A 19,280-nucleotide genomic window follows, 5' to 3' on the forward strand; every position below is an offset into this window, starting at 1 on the left:
ACCTTTTTTAATTTTTGCTGCTATAAGCAGTTTGAGTGCTTTAAAAAAATCTATAATTTCTTTAAATGATTTTTAAATCACTTCCTAAATAAGATACAAATTAGCTGTAGACTTGCCATTTAGAGAAGTTTATAGCAAGTTCATTTCTATGTCTAAAAGATTATGGCTCATCTACATAAGTTATTTTGCTGTCATGATTACAGGAAAAAGAACAGTACTAAACAAGCTATGGAAATTCGAGAGAGCAGCGAGTCAGCACCTCTGATTGAATCTCGCAAACCTGCTAAAGAACCTCCGCTGTCCTTTTTTAAGTTGATCGTCAAGCACCATGGTGGAAGCATACTCCTTGTAAGTTTGTCTTAAATCTGCTCATTTACATTTAGCCATTAGTTTGCAGTTTTTTTATATGCTTGTGGTCTTTTTTGAGATTTTAGTTGGAAAATATGGTAGTGTATGTTATGTTATATAAATAAAATGCTCTTCAATATCAACTAGAAAAATAAATTTTGATAAGATTTTTTGAAATTAATGGCATTTTTTGTAATTTTACTTACCAAAAATTGTTTAACATAATTTTTTTTAATTTAAGAAGAATATATTCACCTAAAGAATTGTCTTCTCTTACTCAACTAGCAGTAAACTGTCTTCCCTAGAATTTTTCATTATCCTATTCTTAAATCTAAAATTAGTGATAAAATTCGGATGCCTTTTTTTCAGTTTAATTGTTGCAAGATCTGTTTGAATTTAACTCATTCGCTTTGATAAATTATTTTATATGTCGAAGACCTGGCAATGTTACATACATTTTTTTAAATGATTTGGTAACTAGGTAATTGCTGGGTAAAATGCGAAATAAGTATATTTTACCGGGAAAAAGTAACTCATATGCTACAATTAACTATTTATATATTTTTATGGTCAGTTTAGCTCAATATTTTTATGTAAGTTTTGCTTTCAAGCAGATATAAACAAGTTCTTGTAAATATCTTGTTCCGTGTAGATGTATTCACTCATAGACATCTAAAGTGCTTCAACATTTAAAAGTATGTTGGTGCTCTTTTAGGCACTAACCTACAAGTTTTTTTACGACTGGATCCAGTTTCTTTGCCCGGCCATACAAGGGTAAGTTCGCCATTATATTCGATTGGTTAGTTACATAGTGTTGTATCACATTAGTCTAGATAATTTGTTTCAGTTTACCAAATCTAAGGATATTTGCTTCTACATGTGGTTGAGTAACAATATTTTTCGAGTTGGGAAATTTTTACCGACGAAATGTTTGAACAACCTTTTTTTTATAATGAGAGTTGTGTTACCAATTCATCTGTCTGAAGCAACAGTTAGAGGTCGGGGTAAGGCATGAGTAACTAAATGGAATTTGCACATTCCTATTCACGCCGTCCACTTTTTTCCTTGAGTTTGAGTTTTATTTCCATATTAAATAAATCACTCTATAATGGTACCAAATGACTTCAGTGTTTACAATACTACAGTGTCAATACAGCCGAAGTGGCAGAAAACAAAAATAATTTTTTTACTTTGCAGGTTGCTTATGGATCTAGTCATGTCAAGAACTGATGAACGCGCACCAGGAATGAGCGTGGCCCCTGCATGGCAAGGATATGTGCTCACCATTGTCTTACTGCTAACACAAGTGGTAATGTCTATCTTGTTCCAGCATATGTGGTACATGAGCTTACAAGTTGGATTTCGCATCAGAGCTGCAGTCATTGCCATTCTCTACAAAAAGGTAAACTCTATCAAGAGTTTATACTCAGAAAAAATTGTCTTAGTGTTGTTTTAAAAACTTGTAATGACATGTGATTTCATTTGTCCTTTTATGTCCTTGTACTGTTTATCCTTTGCCTGTACTTATTGACCTATGAGTTAGGCCTTACTGTCTGAGTTCCCTTCGTGACGTTACGTTATGCCTTATGTTATGATAGTCAGTCAGTTGTTCAGAATATATGCAAGCAGCAACAACACAGTGCACTGAATTCACGTTTTAACACTTAGTGTCCTGTTAAAGTGGATAAAACAAACTGAAATGCTTTTGTTGCCTCCTATAGGCACTGAAACTGAGTTCAGAAGCCAAAGAGAAGACAACTACTGGAGAGCTAGTTAACCTAATGTCTGTAGATGCGCAGAGAATGCAGGATGTCTTCATGTGAGTTCTTAAACATAACATATACAAATATAAGCGGTGTAGATGCTCATTTTAGACTTGAAAGATGCAAAATATTGGCTACGTAAGAGGCAGTGAGTTGATTAAACTCTCATCAATACAGGATTGTACTTATCACGCGGAGCAAAAATTTGCCTCATTCAATATGCACCTTTTCTGTACTGTACTTTTATATCATTTTGCATACTTTTGTTTTAATTCTTTTATGATTTTCATGAATGGCACTGCAATTGCAAGCTAAGCTAATGTTTACATGTTTTTTTTATTAAGCAGAATGGTAAATCATATTATTGACTAGATCATTTGGAGTGCTAAATTTGGAAAGTTTTGGTACTTGGTATTAAATTCTTTTTCAAAAAATTAACCGTTATGTCATTTTTTGTTTTATTGAGATTTGAGACTAGTTTCAAAAGAGACTACTTCCGTTTGGCATTTTTATCTTTGACACAATATTTACCATGAGCATGCTCTTCCGCGTGCGCTGTTTGCATGATTTATATTGATCATTTTTTCTTAGAAAAACTTATATGCAAGTCAGTTTCCGATTAAACCTTTCCATTGTATTGCAACTTCAGGAACTTATGGGCCATACCATCAGCACCTCTTCAAGTGATAATATGTCTATGGCAGTTATATGCCTGCGTCGGGCCGAGTTTGTTCTTGGGCTTTGGAATCATGGTCATTAGCATGCCCATCGTTGGACGGATCGCTATGAGTCAGAAGGCAGTGCAAACCAAACAGATGAAGTTAAAAGACACGAGAGTCAAGATGACAAATGAAGTTTTAAGTGGAATAAAAGTGAGTACTCTAAAAGAAACATGAATAATATTCATAACAGATATTAAATAAAGTCTAATATATATAAAATGCTTATAAATATTCATCAAAGCTTATTTGAACCTGCAAAACTTACCAGCTAAGAGCTTGTAATCACCTTTCCACATATTTTTCACTTACAACACAACAGAGTAAGACATGGTGAATCTTTTCATATCAAATAACGATAATGTGAATTTTGTTGCAAGTCAACCTTTAAAGGGTCCTTATTATCGGCACACAAAAGTTGGACCCAATTTAATGCAGCTCAGTTGATCATTGGGTTTTGGGAAGATTGTTCTAACCCTAATGCCCTCTTTCAGTTGCATCAAAATGGTCTTTTTCTGATCCTTGAGCCAGAGATTTTCTTCACGATTATATTTATCCTGTGTCCAAGTTTCAAATTGATATGTTCAACCTTGAGCAGAAACTTGTCTAAAATAACTAAGTTTTTACATACCTACATTTAAAGATTAATTCCCATAGTGCAAGTGCATCATTTAGTGTGAGACAATGTATGCCTAAGCAGTAATTCATCTGAAGAAAGAAATCAGATGAAAATTAAATTTTCTTATATTTTGCGTCAGAATTTAGTTATTTTCAAAGAAGTTTGATTAGGAGTTTATTAAAATTTTAACTCTAAACCATTTTTGTTGCTATTCTTAAGGTAATCAAGTTGTATGCATGGGAACCATCCTTTGAGGAGAAGATAGCTGCACTTCGAGCTGAAGAAATGAAAACAGTTAAAACCTTCTGGAGGAGCATGATTGCTCAGTTTACCATAATTTCATCACTAATCAACGTGGTAAGACAACTCCTGGTTGCCTCTTTACACAATGATTTCTATCATGCCTATTACAGGTATCAAATGCCGGAGATAGTAAATTTTTAAGCAATTCTGCAAAATCATGAATAAAATCAGAAAGCTTTGGGAAGCATTTCATATCTGCTAAGGTTCTGCTATTTTGACAGTGTGCGCTTATAAATAGAATAGATAGTTGGCAGCTTTGCTAAAAAATTGTTTAGTTTCATTATGAATCCCACAAGGCCATAAGGTCATGATATAAGCTTTGATACATTTGATTTAATATTTTAGCGGTCATCTTATACCAAAATGCTAATCAAATGAGAAAAAAGCCAAATTTGTTTGACCAAAGCAAAATCTATATTTATAATGCTCGATAAAAGACATCATTGTCATTTTTTAGTGTTATAGTAGATTGCTAAAAGCTAACCACATTTCTGTTGTTTCTTTGCATGTAACTTCATTACAGTTTATTGGTTTGCATTTATTTAAAAATTCATAACTTTTTTAACTAAATATCTTTTGATGTTTTGAGTTTGCTATGAGGGCTTTTCAATATTCGATCGATGCATCAAATGTATTTTTGTAGCAAACAGCTTGTATATTTTTAGTCAAATCAATGCTGCTATCAGAAGATCACATCATTGCTTTCTTTTAATATTGAATAGTAGCTCTATATAAATTATATTATTTTAATAAAAACAAAGTTACTTTTATTTTAGTAATGTTGTTTAAATGCTCTTCAAATTATAAAATGAATTTCTTCTGGTTAAACAGCTCCTCGCTTTTAATAATTACTAAAATAGCATTAAACTAGCACAGCTCTAAAATAAAGTACGTACTTTATCATTTAGACTAGGCTCTTGGATAAAGGTTCATATACTAAGGTGTTTTTGATTCACATAAAAACGATAGTATTCTCACCCAGGTCATTGTACTGCATAATCTATGAATCACATTTTTGGTTCACTGGTTATAGTTACTGCAGATCTAACCTCATTTTTTATGTTTCAAAATTATATCCCTGCAAATATAATTTAGAATACTTTTATAAAATAATCTACTTTAGATATTTCTGCTGACATTCTGCTAAGGTAATATGAAAGGTGGCCATTTTAGGTGACAGCCGCTACATATACCATGTACATCTTCATAGACCCTCACCATATATTGACTCCGACAGCAGCCTACATTACGCTGACCCTGTTCAACCTTCTGCGAGGACCATTTTTTCAGATTCCGATGGCCCTATCTACCATAGCCATGGTTAGTTAGCTAATATATAAACTTAAATCTCTGTCATAGTAGCAAGCTCTACGACAGTGGTGATACGCTAAAACATCTGAATGGTGAACTAAAGTGTAGAATAGTTAATTCACAGTCTTCTTCTTCTAGTCTGGTGTTAGAGAGTTACAATAGTCTTGTGTTATAAAATATTGCTCGTACTAATTGAATAGAAAAATAAAAGTGAATCTTTAGTTCACTTTTCATAGACAAATGATCCTTCTGTAATCAAAAGCTCATGAGATTTTTTTTAAATCTTTAGCAATCTTTGTGAAACCATCTTTCTACTAACTAGAAAAAAAATCTGTGAAATAAGGAGTCTTTTCCACAAATTTTTCAATTAGATTAAAATCTGTACAATGAAATAGTACACAGCGCTACAGGCAAACTTATTTGTGCAGTTCTACCCAAAGTATATTGATTCCATCTAAATGCCATCTGGCTCTGGTTTTTTAGAGTCACAGTTGTTGCCTGTCTGGCTCAACTACCATAAAGCAGAGACATTGACAGAGCCGGTTGCTAGAATTTGGCGTAGCTGCATTGAATAAAAACAAAAATGAACTACAAAGTTTATCAGCTTCTCAAATGAAGTACTATTTAAGCAATGTTAATCTTATCAGCCCAGTTGAAATTGTTCAGTCACCCTCTTTCTCTCGAGGAATCGCTACATTATAGTGCTGAGTTTGTTAAACTCACCTCAACTCTTCTATCTGTCTTTCATTCTTGTTGGCTCGTTATTATTATTTTAGTAATACTTACCTTTTTTGTATCAGTTTAGTTTGGCTTTGTTTCACATCAGCGGCAGCAACTACTTGTAGGTCTAACTTAAACAGTGCTTAAGTTTATTGAACATGGTTGAGCAGTGCTGAAGGTATCTGCACAATGGGTGTGGGATCTTTTATAACATTCTGGCAATGTTTTAGGTTACTTTTGACAATTAATGCTATTCATATTATTATTTATTATATGGTTTTACAGCATACTTCACATTTACTTGCATCTGTCTCTGAATGCATTTTATCCTTTGATCTTTGTAGGCCTCAGTGTCTGTTAACAGAATAACCAACTTCTTTAAGACTACAGATCTGTCAGATGAGCATGTTGAACATAATGAAAATTGTGGTAAGTTTTCACTTTTAAAATTATTGCACTAATCCGCAGTTTGTGATTAAATAGGCAGTGAAATTGCTTAACTTTTTATGGCTTTAGCTGGACTACTGTAAGTAGTTAAAATCTAACACTATTTACTTTGACTGTCTGTAATAAAATAGTATCAGTACCAAATCTGCCCAACTAATTTATGTCACAAAATACTTTTAAAATATACAATATTAAACTTATAGAAATAACAGAAAGTTGCTGTGCGTAAAATAAGTAATGGATAAAAAGCATATGAATGCCTAGAATCAAATATAGAAAAAAATTAACTTTTTGTTTTATGTTATTTAGTTTTGCTGCTACCAAGGCAAAACTATATATACATTTTAGTTGTTTAGGTTTATGAACGCTAGGGGGTCATATATACTGGATAAATCAGCAAAGCGTCAAGATGTCAAGATTTAGAGTGAAGTCTAAATATGATTAAGGTTACTTTATATTTTAGACGTAAGCATCAGGATATCTAATGGAAGCTTTTCTTGGTCTCCTACATCAACAAAAACATTGCATAACATCAACTTTGAGGTTCCCACTGGCTCTCTTACCGCTGTCGTTGGACAAGTAGGATCTGGAAAATCCTCCCTACTGGCAGCCTGTGTTGGTGACATGCACAAACTTTCTGGAAGAGTCGTGTCTAAGGTTCTCTATACCAACATCAACTACTGTCTATATTCATTGTGTACGTGTAGGCTTCTTTATTGATATAGTAGCTTACAATTGCATAAACTAATACAGATTGTTATGCCTTCTGTTTTTAGGGTTCAATGGCTTTTGTTTCACAGCAGGCGTGGATTCAGAATGGAACTGTTCGAGATAATATTCTCTTTGGAAAGCCATATGAAAGGAATAAATACAACAAAATTCTCAAAGCAGTCGCTTTGACTGCTGACTTAAAAATCCTCCAAAAGGGTGACTTAACAATGATAGGAGAGAAGGTTAATTTATGTGAATTTCATTCAGAATGAGTTACAGAAATTGGTAATGTTCCTCATTATATCTGGTTCACTGCATCAAACCTTTATTTATAGGGAATAAACTTATCTGGGGGACAAAAGCAGAGAGTTAGTTTAGCCAGAGCATGTTACAGCGAGTCTGATTTGTACCTTTTGGATGATCCTCTGAGCGCTGTTGATGCACACGTCGGAAAACATATATTTGAGAATGTTATTGGACCAAATGGTTTGTTAAAGGTAAGCTTTATTGGTACATCTTAGCTTTTAGTCGTATTCTGAGATTTGCTGTTAGATATGAGCTGCATTTACCTTATAATTTTATTAAAAAATCTAAGTTTTCATTGTTTGCATGTGTGTGTGTCTTTTAGTCTCGTAAACGTCATATGCTTCCACTTTTTTGGCAGATTGTATCCAAACTTCACACATAAGCTCCGTTCCTTTTACTAGATCACCAAAATATTTGGTTTCAAAACTTTATTTAGTTTTTGCAAACCAGACTCTTAAATACCTATTTGATTTGAAACTTAAAAGTGCCTTTGCATGTATTAAGGAGAATTGACCTCAGGGAAAGTGTTCGTGGATTATTATCGCAAAAGTAGTTTAGCAATTTTCTTTATAAACCTACTTGCGGGCAATGTGATTAAAAATGGAAAATATCCCAGACAGCACCTGGCTTAATGCTAGTTCTCAATAAGCATGCGTTTAACTGATTTATTCATTTAATTAGCAATGTGATGTAACGGTTTGTCTAAACAGAATTCTTTTACATAATTTAAAGAATAAAATGCCTTTGCTAAAAGTTTAGAATAACAAAGATGACACAAGTCTGATAGAAGCTGGTTTCTGATATGATTTTTTGCCACAGAGTTGCTAAAAATGTCTTCCTTATATGTTTTAAAACATTCAGACTGACGTTTTTCCGGCTTAATTGTGAGGAATTCATTTGAAGTTAAGTGAAGAACAAGTTTCATAGCAAAAACATCCATCAACTTGAAGTCAATCAATTTATGGTCTTTTTAAGTAGTCAAGGCAACTGACTGACTGACAAGTTTAAAAGCTGCTAACTTTTATGGTCAAGTGGGTTTAACTTTATTAGTGAAGTTCTACATGTACTTTCACAGCTATAATGTTAAGAACCATTAGTGGAGTGCAAGTCTATATAGTGTACTACCTATTAATATGTTTTACGGCCAATAAATGACCTCGCCAGCTAGATGAAGAAAATAAAAATATAGTTCTTCTATCCAAAACAACAACTACAACATGTTACATTTTACACTTCAAGAATAAAGCCTGAGATCTTTGTGATTATACAGACATCCTATTTGTTTTAGTTAGATACATTGTAAATTTGTAAATAACTTATGCAGTGAGACTAGGTTAGGCAGTAATGCCATATGTTTTTTTTATATATTTGCTATCACAGTGGACAGAAAATTTTAGTTCTTTTGGAAAATCTGCTATCTCATTTATATGATGACATCACAGTGTGCTAAATGACTGCCATGCTTGGCAGTATGAAATGAATTTCATCTTTAGTTTGTGTTAAAAGTATTCAAATTTATGCAAACACCTTTCATACACTTGCAAGCTATATATAAGGGAGCATAGCATTACCTTTAAGGCAAATTCTATAAGCTTAATATTATTGAAGACCTTGACTTCTTTGTCATGTGAAGATGTAAGGGAAACCAGTAAGATGTTTGTTTTGCTACTGTATGTCCTCACATAGGGTAGCAACGCATTGACCTATTAACCTCACATTGACCTATTAACCTAATTAACCTTTTGCTGAGTAGGAATTTTTAAAACAGTATTTGAAACTGGAACAATCCATTAACTGTTGAAAAAGTAAGCTGCTTGTTTTTCAAGTTCAATGTAGTTAACACATTAATATATTATCTATACTTATTTTTTTAGAGTAATTATTTAGCTGATAGTATATGACCTCAATTAAAAAATGCACAATTATCTGAAGTTGTGTGCTCCATTTGACATTATGATCGCCAAAAATTGACATATTTTCTGTTTATAAAACTGTAACTCTAAAATGATTTTGAATTGTGGTTGACATTACATTTTCATAGCCGATGTGTAAACCATTCACGTCTTGTATTGAAACCTTAATTTTTTAACTTCTCTGTATTAAATAGGACAAGACAAGAATACTTGTAACCCATGGTCTGCAGTGGTTACCTGAGGTGGACAGTATATCTGTACTAACAGAAGGCAGAATTACTGAAACTGGCACCTACCAGGCTTTGATTGCAGAGAAAGGAGTTTTTGCTCAGCTTATAGATGATTACGTGTTATCAGGCAAGGTTACAACTATGATGTATATAATATTCCACATGAGCTTTTAGCACCTATGTTCCTTCCAACAACAAAAAACAAAAAGCATCTTTTATTCTTTAAATAGCCTCAAAAAGGTTACATGACACCCACTTGCTCAAATAAATCTGTGATGTAAGATAATTTATTATTATTTGGACGGTCCTGCATAGAGTATTAAATTCACGAGCGCCCAATCAGTGCTTCTGTCAGTTATAAAAAAGCATCGCTATTTTTTGTATAACTGGTTCAGTGGCTATGCATGAAATTTAGAATCCCTTCAAACAACAAATGGTTGTGTAATAATTTTAACTTAATTCTAAGATCACAATAAAGAAAAAAGTTTTGAGTGATTCTTTTTCAGAATTTCGATAACGTATAAAATAGTCAACTAATAGGTTTGGTGAAACACTGCTTTTGTTGTCACTTGTTGTACTCAAATTCGCACGTGTTATTGATATGAATTCTCCGTATAATTCCAGCGACATGTTTGTGCTTCATGCAAGTTCTAGATTGGTTAGTGGCAGCAGAGTTAGAGTATATTAATTTGACTAAGCAGTAAAGTATGGCAGGTGAAGGCTGCTTCTGTCTTCAACGCTCCCTCTAAACTACAGAACTACACATGAGTACATAATCTTTAAACTGCAAATTGATTAGAGGATTCTTGCAACTAAATTATGAGGAAAATTTGAAACTGGCACCAATTTAAAAATAAGCTGAGTACAGCTCACCTGGCATGGAGCCATAAAACAAAGTTTTGCTGATGTTTATAAATTATAGAATTTATGAACATTTCATATTAAAAAAGATTAAACAGAGTTTAACATATTTTTATAATTTGCTTCAATTTCAGGTTTTTAAAGTTTTTTAAACATTTTTTTTGGTAATTGTAGAAGATGCGGAGCCTGTAGAAGAAGTTGACGAGCAAGAACCTGACAACTGGAGAGGTGTTATTTCATTAGCTGAGCGAGAACATGCTCAGTACGTATAGTACTTATTCTCACAACATTGACCTCTCTCACTAAACTCTCTGTTTTTTTATATAAATGCTCTTCTTTAATGCCACAGTAACAGGAGTTAATAGTATTTTCACCTACGGAGGAAATAGGGCTGCTATCAAAGTTGGCTCAAAAATAGCTAAGAGCTTAAATACTACTGAAATGATTTGCTCAGTGTCATTATTGATGTAAGTTTCTTATAGACTCTGATTAAATATGCTCAAGTTATAATAATTTTGCGTGCTTACAGTTTATTCATTTGTCCTATCATTGACTAGCACTGATTAGTGTTCTTAAATTAGCCCATGCTAGTAGTTGCTTGAACATTGGTAATGAGCTGTCAAAGTGGAACAACTCCTAATTCTACTACAGTGAAGCTGAGATTGGAATTAAATAGCACCACTTCTAAATGTTTGTTATGGAAACAAACATTGATTCTAGTTTTAATTAAGTTACTAAAATCTTGCAGTATGCAAGGTCATATGATCTGCATAAATAGGCTGGATTCAGAGCTGGTGAGCCAACAGGATCATGAAAAAAAATTATCACATTTTATTTTAATCGGTTTGACATTTTTACTTAAAATTTATGATATGCACGATTTCATATACTTTAGGTTTGAGCTATCAGCGTCGATGATATTGAGTGAGAAAGAAGGATCCATGGCTTTATCTGCTCTAAGCAGGAATACTGAACCTAGCAATCTGCATGAAGAAAACCTGGAATCAGGAAAGGTGAGCATTAACTTTTTTGCTACCATCAGAGCCACATAGTACAGTTCGACAAAGCGTTTGCGTATATCCAAGAGCCAAATTATATACGGCTTTATCAGGCTTTGTGCAAATCACTTTTGATTAGCAAGTAGGTAACTAGTTGGCCCCATCGTATCTGTATTTAGACGAAAGGAAAAAAGTATCTGCATGCATTGAAGCAACAAAAAAATTTTACAAAAAACATATAAAAACATCTTAACAACAAAGTCTGAGTCTAGTTGTACTTTGCAAAAAATTAATTTTTTATTCCAATTTCTTTTTAGCGATGATCAGTAGTGTCAGACGCAGTCCAACTACAATTTTAACTAACTAACTTTGAATCTATTGACTTTGAGCCTTTTTTATATAACAAAAATATTACTAGGAGTAATTATTTCTGTCTTTTTTCAGGAATGATGACTTCTTAAGCTGTAATAATATTGATAAATAGTCTGGCATGCTCATGGTTTTTTAAATATGGCCAAAAAGTGACTGAGCTTATTCTGCAATGCATTTGTGGTATTTTTTGGACATCAGCTGATGTGAAAGTCCATGGTAATTAATTTGATATCAAAACATTTTCATAGAACCTGTGGTGCAAAAGTTATGATGATTTATATGCACCCTTGCCAAATATTAGGGTTTACCGACTATGTAATTATGTTCTGTAAATAAATTAATTTGGTAGCTAAAGAGTTAAAGAATTCACTTGATAATCGAATAAAAAAATTGTAAACTGTTTAGGCTTTTTTGAAGCGATTTTTATAACAAAAAACATAATCCTTTGTTTGTTGAGCTACCACTGATTTAATTTTGAACATTTTAAATATCATAACTTTACTTGACTGATCACTATAAAAATCTATTTTATAAAGATTAAAACAACTGTCCAAGAAATCTTGAATTTAATGTGTTTCTCAAATAAAAACTTTTTACTCTTCAGGGCCATGCAAATTTTTTTATCAGAAGTAAAGAAGATTTTCCGCAATGTCGGTTTTATCGGGTTTGCTTCTGTGGGTTTGCTTACAAAATATTAGAGTATTTAGCTAACTATAAGTTAAATTAAATTTCCATAGTCAATAACATGCAGTTAATAATCATAAACAGCCAGAAGTGATAATATTAGTTCAGCACTTTTACTGTCACTGGTAGCACCTGCTTTCTCTTCTTCAAAATAGCCAAAATCGACTATCTCTTCAGTGTTGCGTACTATTCCACAGAACTCTTTAGCTCAAAGTATCTTGTGGGTCGCTGCAATTGTTTCTCTGTTAAGGAGGTTTTCAAACTGACGTCATCTCCATCGTTTTTCCTGATCAGTCCATTCAAAACATTGTCACCTTTAATTGTCCTTCACAAGGTTTTTGCCTTAATTTAAGTTCAATTGCAATTATACAAGCTACTCATTTAGTCTGATGACCTTGTCAATGCAGGTCACAGCAGCAATCTACAAGTATTACCTGAAGGCCATCGGCATCTTCTGGACAAGCTCTTGCATCATCTCTCTATGTCTGTTCATGTTGTCAACTGTGGGTGCTACTGTATGGCTGACCACATGGACTAATGATGAAAGGTTTCTACCAGCCACCACTGGTAACTACACAACAGAGGAAAAGTGGAACGCAACAAATTATTACCTTGGCATTTATTGGCTGCTAGTCATCCTCAGATGTGAGTATTTCTCGTTTGCTTTCTGTTAGACCTCAAATCAGTCTGTGTCACCTTTTCTAGATTTTTCATTTTTACTTGCAAATAGAACACGTGAACTATTGTTTTCCTTTACTTCCAACTTTTAAATATTTTGATGAAAATGATTCTTTGGGACACTTAATTTAATACTGTGAGTAATAAGTTGTTTTTCTTTTGGAAAAGAGCACGAGCTACCTACGACTCTATCTGCCTAAGTCTTTTTATTCACACACAAGCAACAACTTTATTGGTGTTTTTTTCGAAAAATGCAAATCAAGTTTAATGTAGAGAAGATACATGTTTGCGAGTTTTTACATAAGGAGAACACATTGGTTACCATTTTTGATTATACTGCTCAGAAATAGGTAATAACTTCTTTGTACGCATTAGCATTTAGAAGTTGCTTGGCTCTTTAATCATTTAATTGTTGTTTCATTTAATTTAATTTTTGTTTCATTTAATTTACTTGTTGTTTCATTTAATTTAATTATTGTTTCATTTAATTTAATTATTGTTTTATTTAATTTAATTGTTGTTTCATTTAATTTAATTGTTGCTTCATTTAATTAAATTATTGTTTTATTTAATTTAATTGTTGTTTCATTTAATTATTGTTTCATTTAATTTAATTATTGTTTCATTTAATTATTGTTTCATTTAATTTAATTGTTGTTTCATTTAATTAAATTTTTTTGTGCAAAAATATCTTTGGTTAAGCTTGCTGCTGAGTCATGAGTCAACCACTTCATTTTAGTGTTAACCAAATTATCGTAAATAACTTTGTTTGAAGCAATACTCAAATAAACATTTTGCTGAAACGAAATTTTTGGATTTTAAACTGCAATAACTCAGCTAAGGCAGCATTAGAGATGAAATATGGTTTACTACCTAAAAATTTTCAATGTATAGTAAACTAGTCGCCACGCTGACTTTACAGTTTAAGATAGTCAACTACCAGTCAAGCTATAGATAATTGGCGCATGACTATCGTCTACCATACAACATAAAAAGTTGAAGGGGAAATTATATGCTAATTTTTGATATATCTGTTTGGTAAATATTTGACCATTAGTTCTATTTGTTCTGCTCTGCGCAAGTCTTCTTGATGCACCAGTAAGCTGCAGTCTAACCTCAGTTTTTGAACATCTCAGATCTCAAAATAGTTGGAGTACAATTGTACAAACAAATTGAGACTTTTCGCTTTGAACTCCCAACAAAGTGTAGAACTCAAACACGTTTGAGATACGCTGAGGAATGCTTCTCACATGACTCAGTTTCCACATGACTCTCTCGCTTTTCCATTTTTCCTTTTTTGCTCTCTTTCTCTCTCCTCCATCCTTCTCTTTCTTGCTTTCTCTCTTTCTCTCCCGCTTTCTCCCTCTCTTTCTCTTTCTTCTCTCTATCTTTCTCTTTCTTCTCTCTATCTTTCTCTCTTCGCTATTTTCCTTATTCAGCCTTTGAAGGTAGAAATGTTTGTTGCAGTTTAAAGCACATAAATTACATAATTTTTTTTATTATATAGCTCACTACATCAGAATCTTAGCTTTCGAATGAGCTTATATTCAATACACAAAGAACAATATAAATATGAAAAACATGATGTCAAAAGTATGTCCTGCAATAAAAAAACACTTGGTTGTGGTTCCCACAATGTGATGTCATAATTATCATTTAGCCTTAAATCGTGGATTCCTTTCGCTGCCATTGAGGCTGCGCTTTTCTGTGACAATCGGTGCTGTTAAACACAGAGAGCGCTAATAATAAACTAGGATTCTAGATAATCAACAATGCCCGGGATCGTGCTAACGCCCGACCAATGGGAGTCCTACCACACAAAGCTGTCGTCAGAATAGTCACTTTTAAAATCACTGTCGTCACTTTTAAAATCACTGTCGTCACTTTTAAAATCACTGTCACCTTTTTTCAAATTGGTAACCAAAACAACCTCTTTCTTCACATTCGTTATTTTAATACAAATATCTATACTGGTGGCACTGGGTTGCGTTGAAAATCTGAAACTCGCTAGGTTTGAACTTCTGCTAACCAAAAGCATGGCTCAACCAGCGACCTTCACAAACATATTAGTGATGTTTGTGAGCGTTGCTGATTACTCCGCGAAGAGTGACAGCCGTCTTAGGTTTTTAGAGCTATATTTCTTCTACTGAAAATAGACCGAGATTGCCTTTAATAATCACTGTCAGTCACAGACTTGGAAACGGATTTGCTGTAAATGTCGTGGCATTTCATTGCTTTAATTATTTGGCAGTCTATAAATGCTGGGCCAGATGCTTCAAACCAAAACTAGTGAAGTTTCGGTTGACCGTGGTGATTTATGAACAAATAATAAGTTAGTAACGGTACGGCAACACGTAACAAAATTTCCGTTGGTTCTAACCAAAATCACGAAATGATTGAAACACACAGAATTATTCTGCGCTGCTAGAATCTGCTAACGAGCACGATCTCAGCAGCTTTTGCAATTAGTATAGTCCAAGAGACGTATAATGACACACAATAGTTAAAGTATAAGTGCAAATCAACATAGTACACACGATGCAACTGCTTAGATTGCGTTATTGAATGTATTTATTGTTTGGACGCTATAGCTACAATTTGTTTATTTTTTAATTATATTTCCTTTTTAGCAGCAAAAGTTTTGTGGTAGAGAATGTCGACATCTCTAGCGCAAACAAGTCAGTTGCATCGTATTTACTATGATAACTTTCTGTAATAATTTTCTTGTGTGTCGCATTATGTTTTCGGACTACATATATCTTAAAATTTGCTAAAGTCGTGTTCGCTAACTAATAATAGCGCGACTTAGATAGTTACATCGTGTGTTCTATGTTGAAATGCTTTCGTATTTTTTATTGTGTGTCATGGTACATGTCTTGGACTATACTAATTGCTAAAGCTGCTAGAATCGTGCTCGCTAATAATTTGTTTAATCTGTTAAAAGCGTTCGTCGACGAACTCGGTGGGCATGCACAGCTCAAATAATTCTGTGAATTTTGACCGATTAATTCTGCGTTTTTCGTGATTTCGGCCAGAACTCCGAACTAACGAAAAATTCGTTACGTGCAGCCGTACCTTTAGTAATCCTATTTACGCAATCCTCGTCACCTACATTGGTAAATGGTCGTCTCGTCTGTCACTTTTTAAATATCCCTGTTGTCGGGTCGTCAGAATCGTCACAAAACATGGGAGGACCCCCACCAATACAAACACATGTTCTGGGTTAATTAATTATGCTTCAATAAATAATTATTTTGTCGCTGATAAAGGTAATGAAATCACATGGATTACATTGTGACCTGCAGTTGCGTGGCCCTAGGACGTTATGTCAATCCCACTTTCGCGAGATCACGCAATGCTTGAAATTAATTGGTCTCAGTCAGTGCCCCTCCAACAATCAACATCACAATAAAAAGACAGGACTAGTGCATAATATCATCAGGAAAACATAGTATGGTGCTTGGAATCTGAGTTATTTATCATAGAAATAACCTGTACATAGAGAGCTAATGACACTGATTCCTTTGTCATCTTCATTGGTTCTCTTGAGTTGTCCTACCTTCGCCTTCCACTAGTGTCATTATCGTAGTTCATGAATATAAGCAGTAAGCAATAAAATAAGTGGTAAGAGCACACAACACCGAATATGAAAATTGTGACGTCACAATTTTCGAGCCTGTACCATTGAACATTTCTGCAGTAGAGCTCTGGGGAAATCCTATAAACACCAACCAATGTTTGTCTCACCATGTCAAACAATAGCTCATTCGAAGGCCAAGATTCCGATGTATTGAAATATATAATAAAAAATTATGTAATTGGTGTGCTTTAAGAAATACTGACAGCATTTTGTGCTTTGCATTATGTATTAGTGTATTATTTTATTTTTATCCTTTTAAGAATAGAATGCATAAACTAATTATAGACTGCTTTATTTCACACAATACTCTGAAAAACCACGGCTGGGGTGCTAGCTGCTACTGATGTCACAATAGGTTCTTTGTGCAAGCCTAGCCTTTTCTATTAGTACAGTAATCATGAAGAATTCAGTATACCTTGTATTTTATCTGTTCTGTTAGTATACAGCTCTTTGTAGAAAATAATGTAACAATGCTCAATAGTTGTTCTGATTTTGATACAAATTAAAATGACTTTCATTTTCATGATTTAACCAAGTGGTTGCGGTTTTTGGTTAAAAACAGAGACCAGACTGTATTAGTTGGTTTGAAAATCATATGTTTAACTCTACCAATATTTTTATGCTAGCGCTTTTTTTGGAATTTTTTGCTGGCTTTTTAAAATTTTTTAAGCTTAAACAAAATTTTGTTTTTAGACTCTGCTTGTAACAAGTTGGCAAAAACAAAATTGATTTTTTTCAATCACAAAACGACATACGCTAGGCTGACTTAATTTAGCATAAAATGTAATTTTCTAGTTTTATTTCAGCTCTATCTATTACACTTGATAAATTGAGAGTTTTGTATGTGTATTATTTGGTTTTGTTAATGATGTTAAAATGACAATGCTATTATAAATCCTAACACAAATTTTAGGGAAGTTAGATTTTTACCCTACAGCAGCACTTGATAAAAACCTGAGACCAGTGTGAGTAAGCGTAAGATATTTTCTTGCTTTTCTACAAAGTCATGCTTCAAAATCCTGTTCCTGTTTATTGTGCTAACAGTCTATTGCTCAAGTAGGATATTAAGAGTTTGCCTCCCTTGTTTATATAACTCTGCACAGTTCTTACAAACACAGGAGAATTGCTTAAAGCAACACCTAAAAGGTTGTGCAAGTCATGGTGTATTGTAGTTATTGAAACATATCCAACCATCTCATCTCTCTACTTGACCTGCTGCCACAGTACTTTCTCTTTTTAGTTAACTCTTTTATAGGGCAGAAATTATATCACCTTTTTTTATTTTTTGATAAGTGATATTTACTTGAATGTGCTATTTTTACCTGACTAAAATATATAAACATCCTAGACACTTGCAGTACATCAAGGGTTTAATTATTTCTCCATGCGTCTAAACTGCTAATGCAAGTCATGACTTTATGAAAAATTTCTCTGTTTAAGCAAGTGATATGTTGGAGGTTTGCAGTCAGCATTTTTTTCAAGAAAATAAATGTTAACCATTTTTCGGTGCAAAAGGAAGTCGACTGACACTTTTTCAGCACTACACCAAACACCAGAATAGCTTGCAATATATGTTAATAGATATACATGTATATTCATACATATGAAAGCCACAGCCGAATATATTAATAGAAAGAGTGAAAATGTTTCTGCTTCTCTGGGCTGGTCATCTATTTTTGTGTCTGACGGATTAAGCTCTGTCCCTTTCGCTGAGTCCATCTTCCGTTGGTTCATCTTGGGAGCTTAGTGGTCTCCTGGTTCTGTTGCCAAGCTGGCTCAGCTACAGGCCTGGCCCTCACAACTGAACTTTTAGGGCATTCAAGAAACTTCAGCAAATATTCAAAAATACCTTTCATGAAATATGCCTTCATCTATTTTAGCTGTGGCAATCTTCTTCGTAACGGCAGCGCTGGCTCAGTCAGGAGTCTCAGCATCAAAGTACCTTCACGAAGTGCTGCTCAAACGTGTCATGAGGCTGCAGATGGTCTTCTTTGACACAAAGCCTCTCGGACAGATTCTTAACAGGTTCTCCAAAGACATCGATGCTGTCGGTAAGCTAGGGCAATTCCCATTTTGACAAACCATTAAAGTTATGCATAAAAACAATAACAGCAAATACAAACAATGATAATATTAGTTTTATATTTTAGATTAAAATTGTCCGTGATCCATGATTTACTTTTTATAATGGTTAGACTAAGGGACGGCAAAAACCTTTTTAAGTTGTTTTAAATACTCTAAGAATGGATCAAATTTCATAAAAAAGAAGTACTTGGTATTCATTTTAAAATAAAGCAGCAGTTATATTAAGAATATGAAAATTTAAAATATGCTCTTTAAATAAGTATGTGATTAAAATTAAGCGTTAATTTTTGTTAATTCTCAATACTGCAAGCAAATACTTTGCACAAATTGCCAACAACACAAGTCTTATGAAACAATTTGCTAACAACACAAACCTTATGAAACATGCCTTTGTATTTACAAAATAATAAGCAATAAACGAACATAACAGAGTCATTTGCATTGCTGAAGAAAGACCAATATGAGAAGTGAATGCCACCTATTGCGTGAAATTAGGTTACGCTGTTAATGTATTTTCAATAAGTTGTTTTATATTTTATAAGCATATTAAAAGTTTTCATCACGTCCTGTAT

The 19,280-nt window shown here is 33.4% G+C and overlaps 1 protein-coding gene across 1 annotated transcript in view; it reads left to right on the top strand.

The window, feature by feature from the left end:
* The window catches only part of LOC137406601 (multidrug resistance-associated protein 1-like), a 43,181-nt gene that overhangs the window by 3,394 nt on the left and 20,507 nt on the right, over positions 1–19,280 (top strand). The window contains exons 4-19 of the mRNA XM_068093196.1: positions 204–348; positions 1,064–1,122; positions 1,546–1,750; positions 2,070–2,167; positions 2,761–2,983; positions 3,669–3,806; positions 4,926–5,072; positions 6,128–6,212; positions 6,694–6,887; positions 7,007–7,183; positions 7,277–7,438; positions 9,355–9,517; positions 10,426–10,513; positions 11,147–11,264; positions 12,713–12,950; positions 18,504–18,674. Coding sequence (XP_067949297.1) covers positions 204–348; positions 1,064–1,122; positions 1,546–1,750; positions 2,070–2,167; positions 2,761–2,983; positions 3,669–3,806; positions 4,926–5,072; positions 6,128–6,212; positions 6,694–6,887; positions 7,007–7,183; positions 7,277–7,438; positions 9,355–9,517; positions 10,426–10,513; positions 11,147–11,264; positions 12,713–12,950; positions 18,504–18,674 — 2,411 coding nt within the window. The remainder of the gene's footprint in view (positions 1–203; positions 349–1,063; positions 1,123–1,545; positions 1,751–2,069; positions 2,168–2,760; positions 2,984–3,668; positions 3,807–4,925; positions 5,073–6,127; positions 6,213–6,693; positions 6,888–7,006; positions 7,184–7,276; positions 7,439–9,354; positions 9,518–10,425; positions 10,514–11,146; positions 11,265–12,712; positions 12,951–18,503; positions 18,675–19,280) is intronic.

This window comes from Watersipora subatra, chromosome 10, assembly GCF_963576615.1.
Source record: "Watersipora subatra chromosome 10, tzWatSuba1.1, whole genome shotgun sequence".
Lineage (NCBI taxonomy): Eukaryota > Metazoa > Bryozoa > Gymnolaemata > Cheilostomatida > Watersiporidae > Watersipora > Watersipora subatra.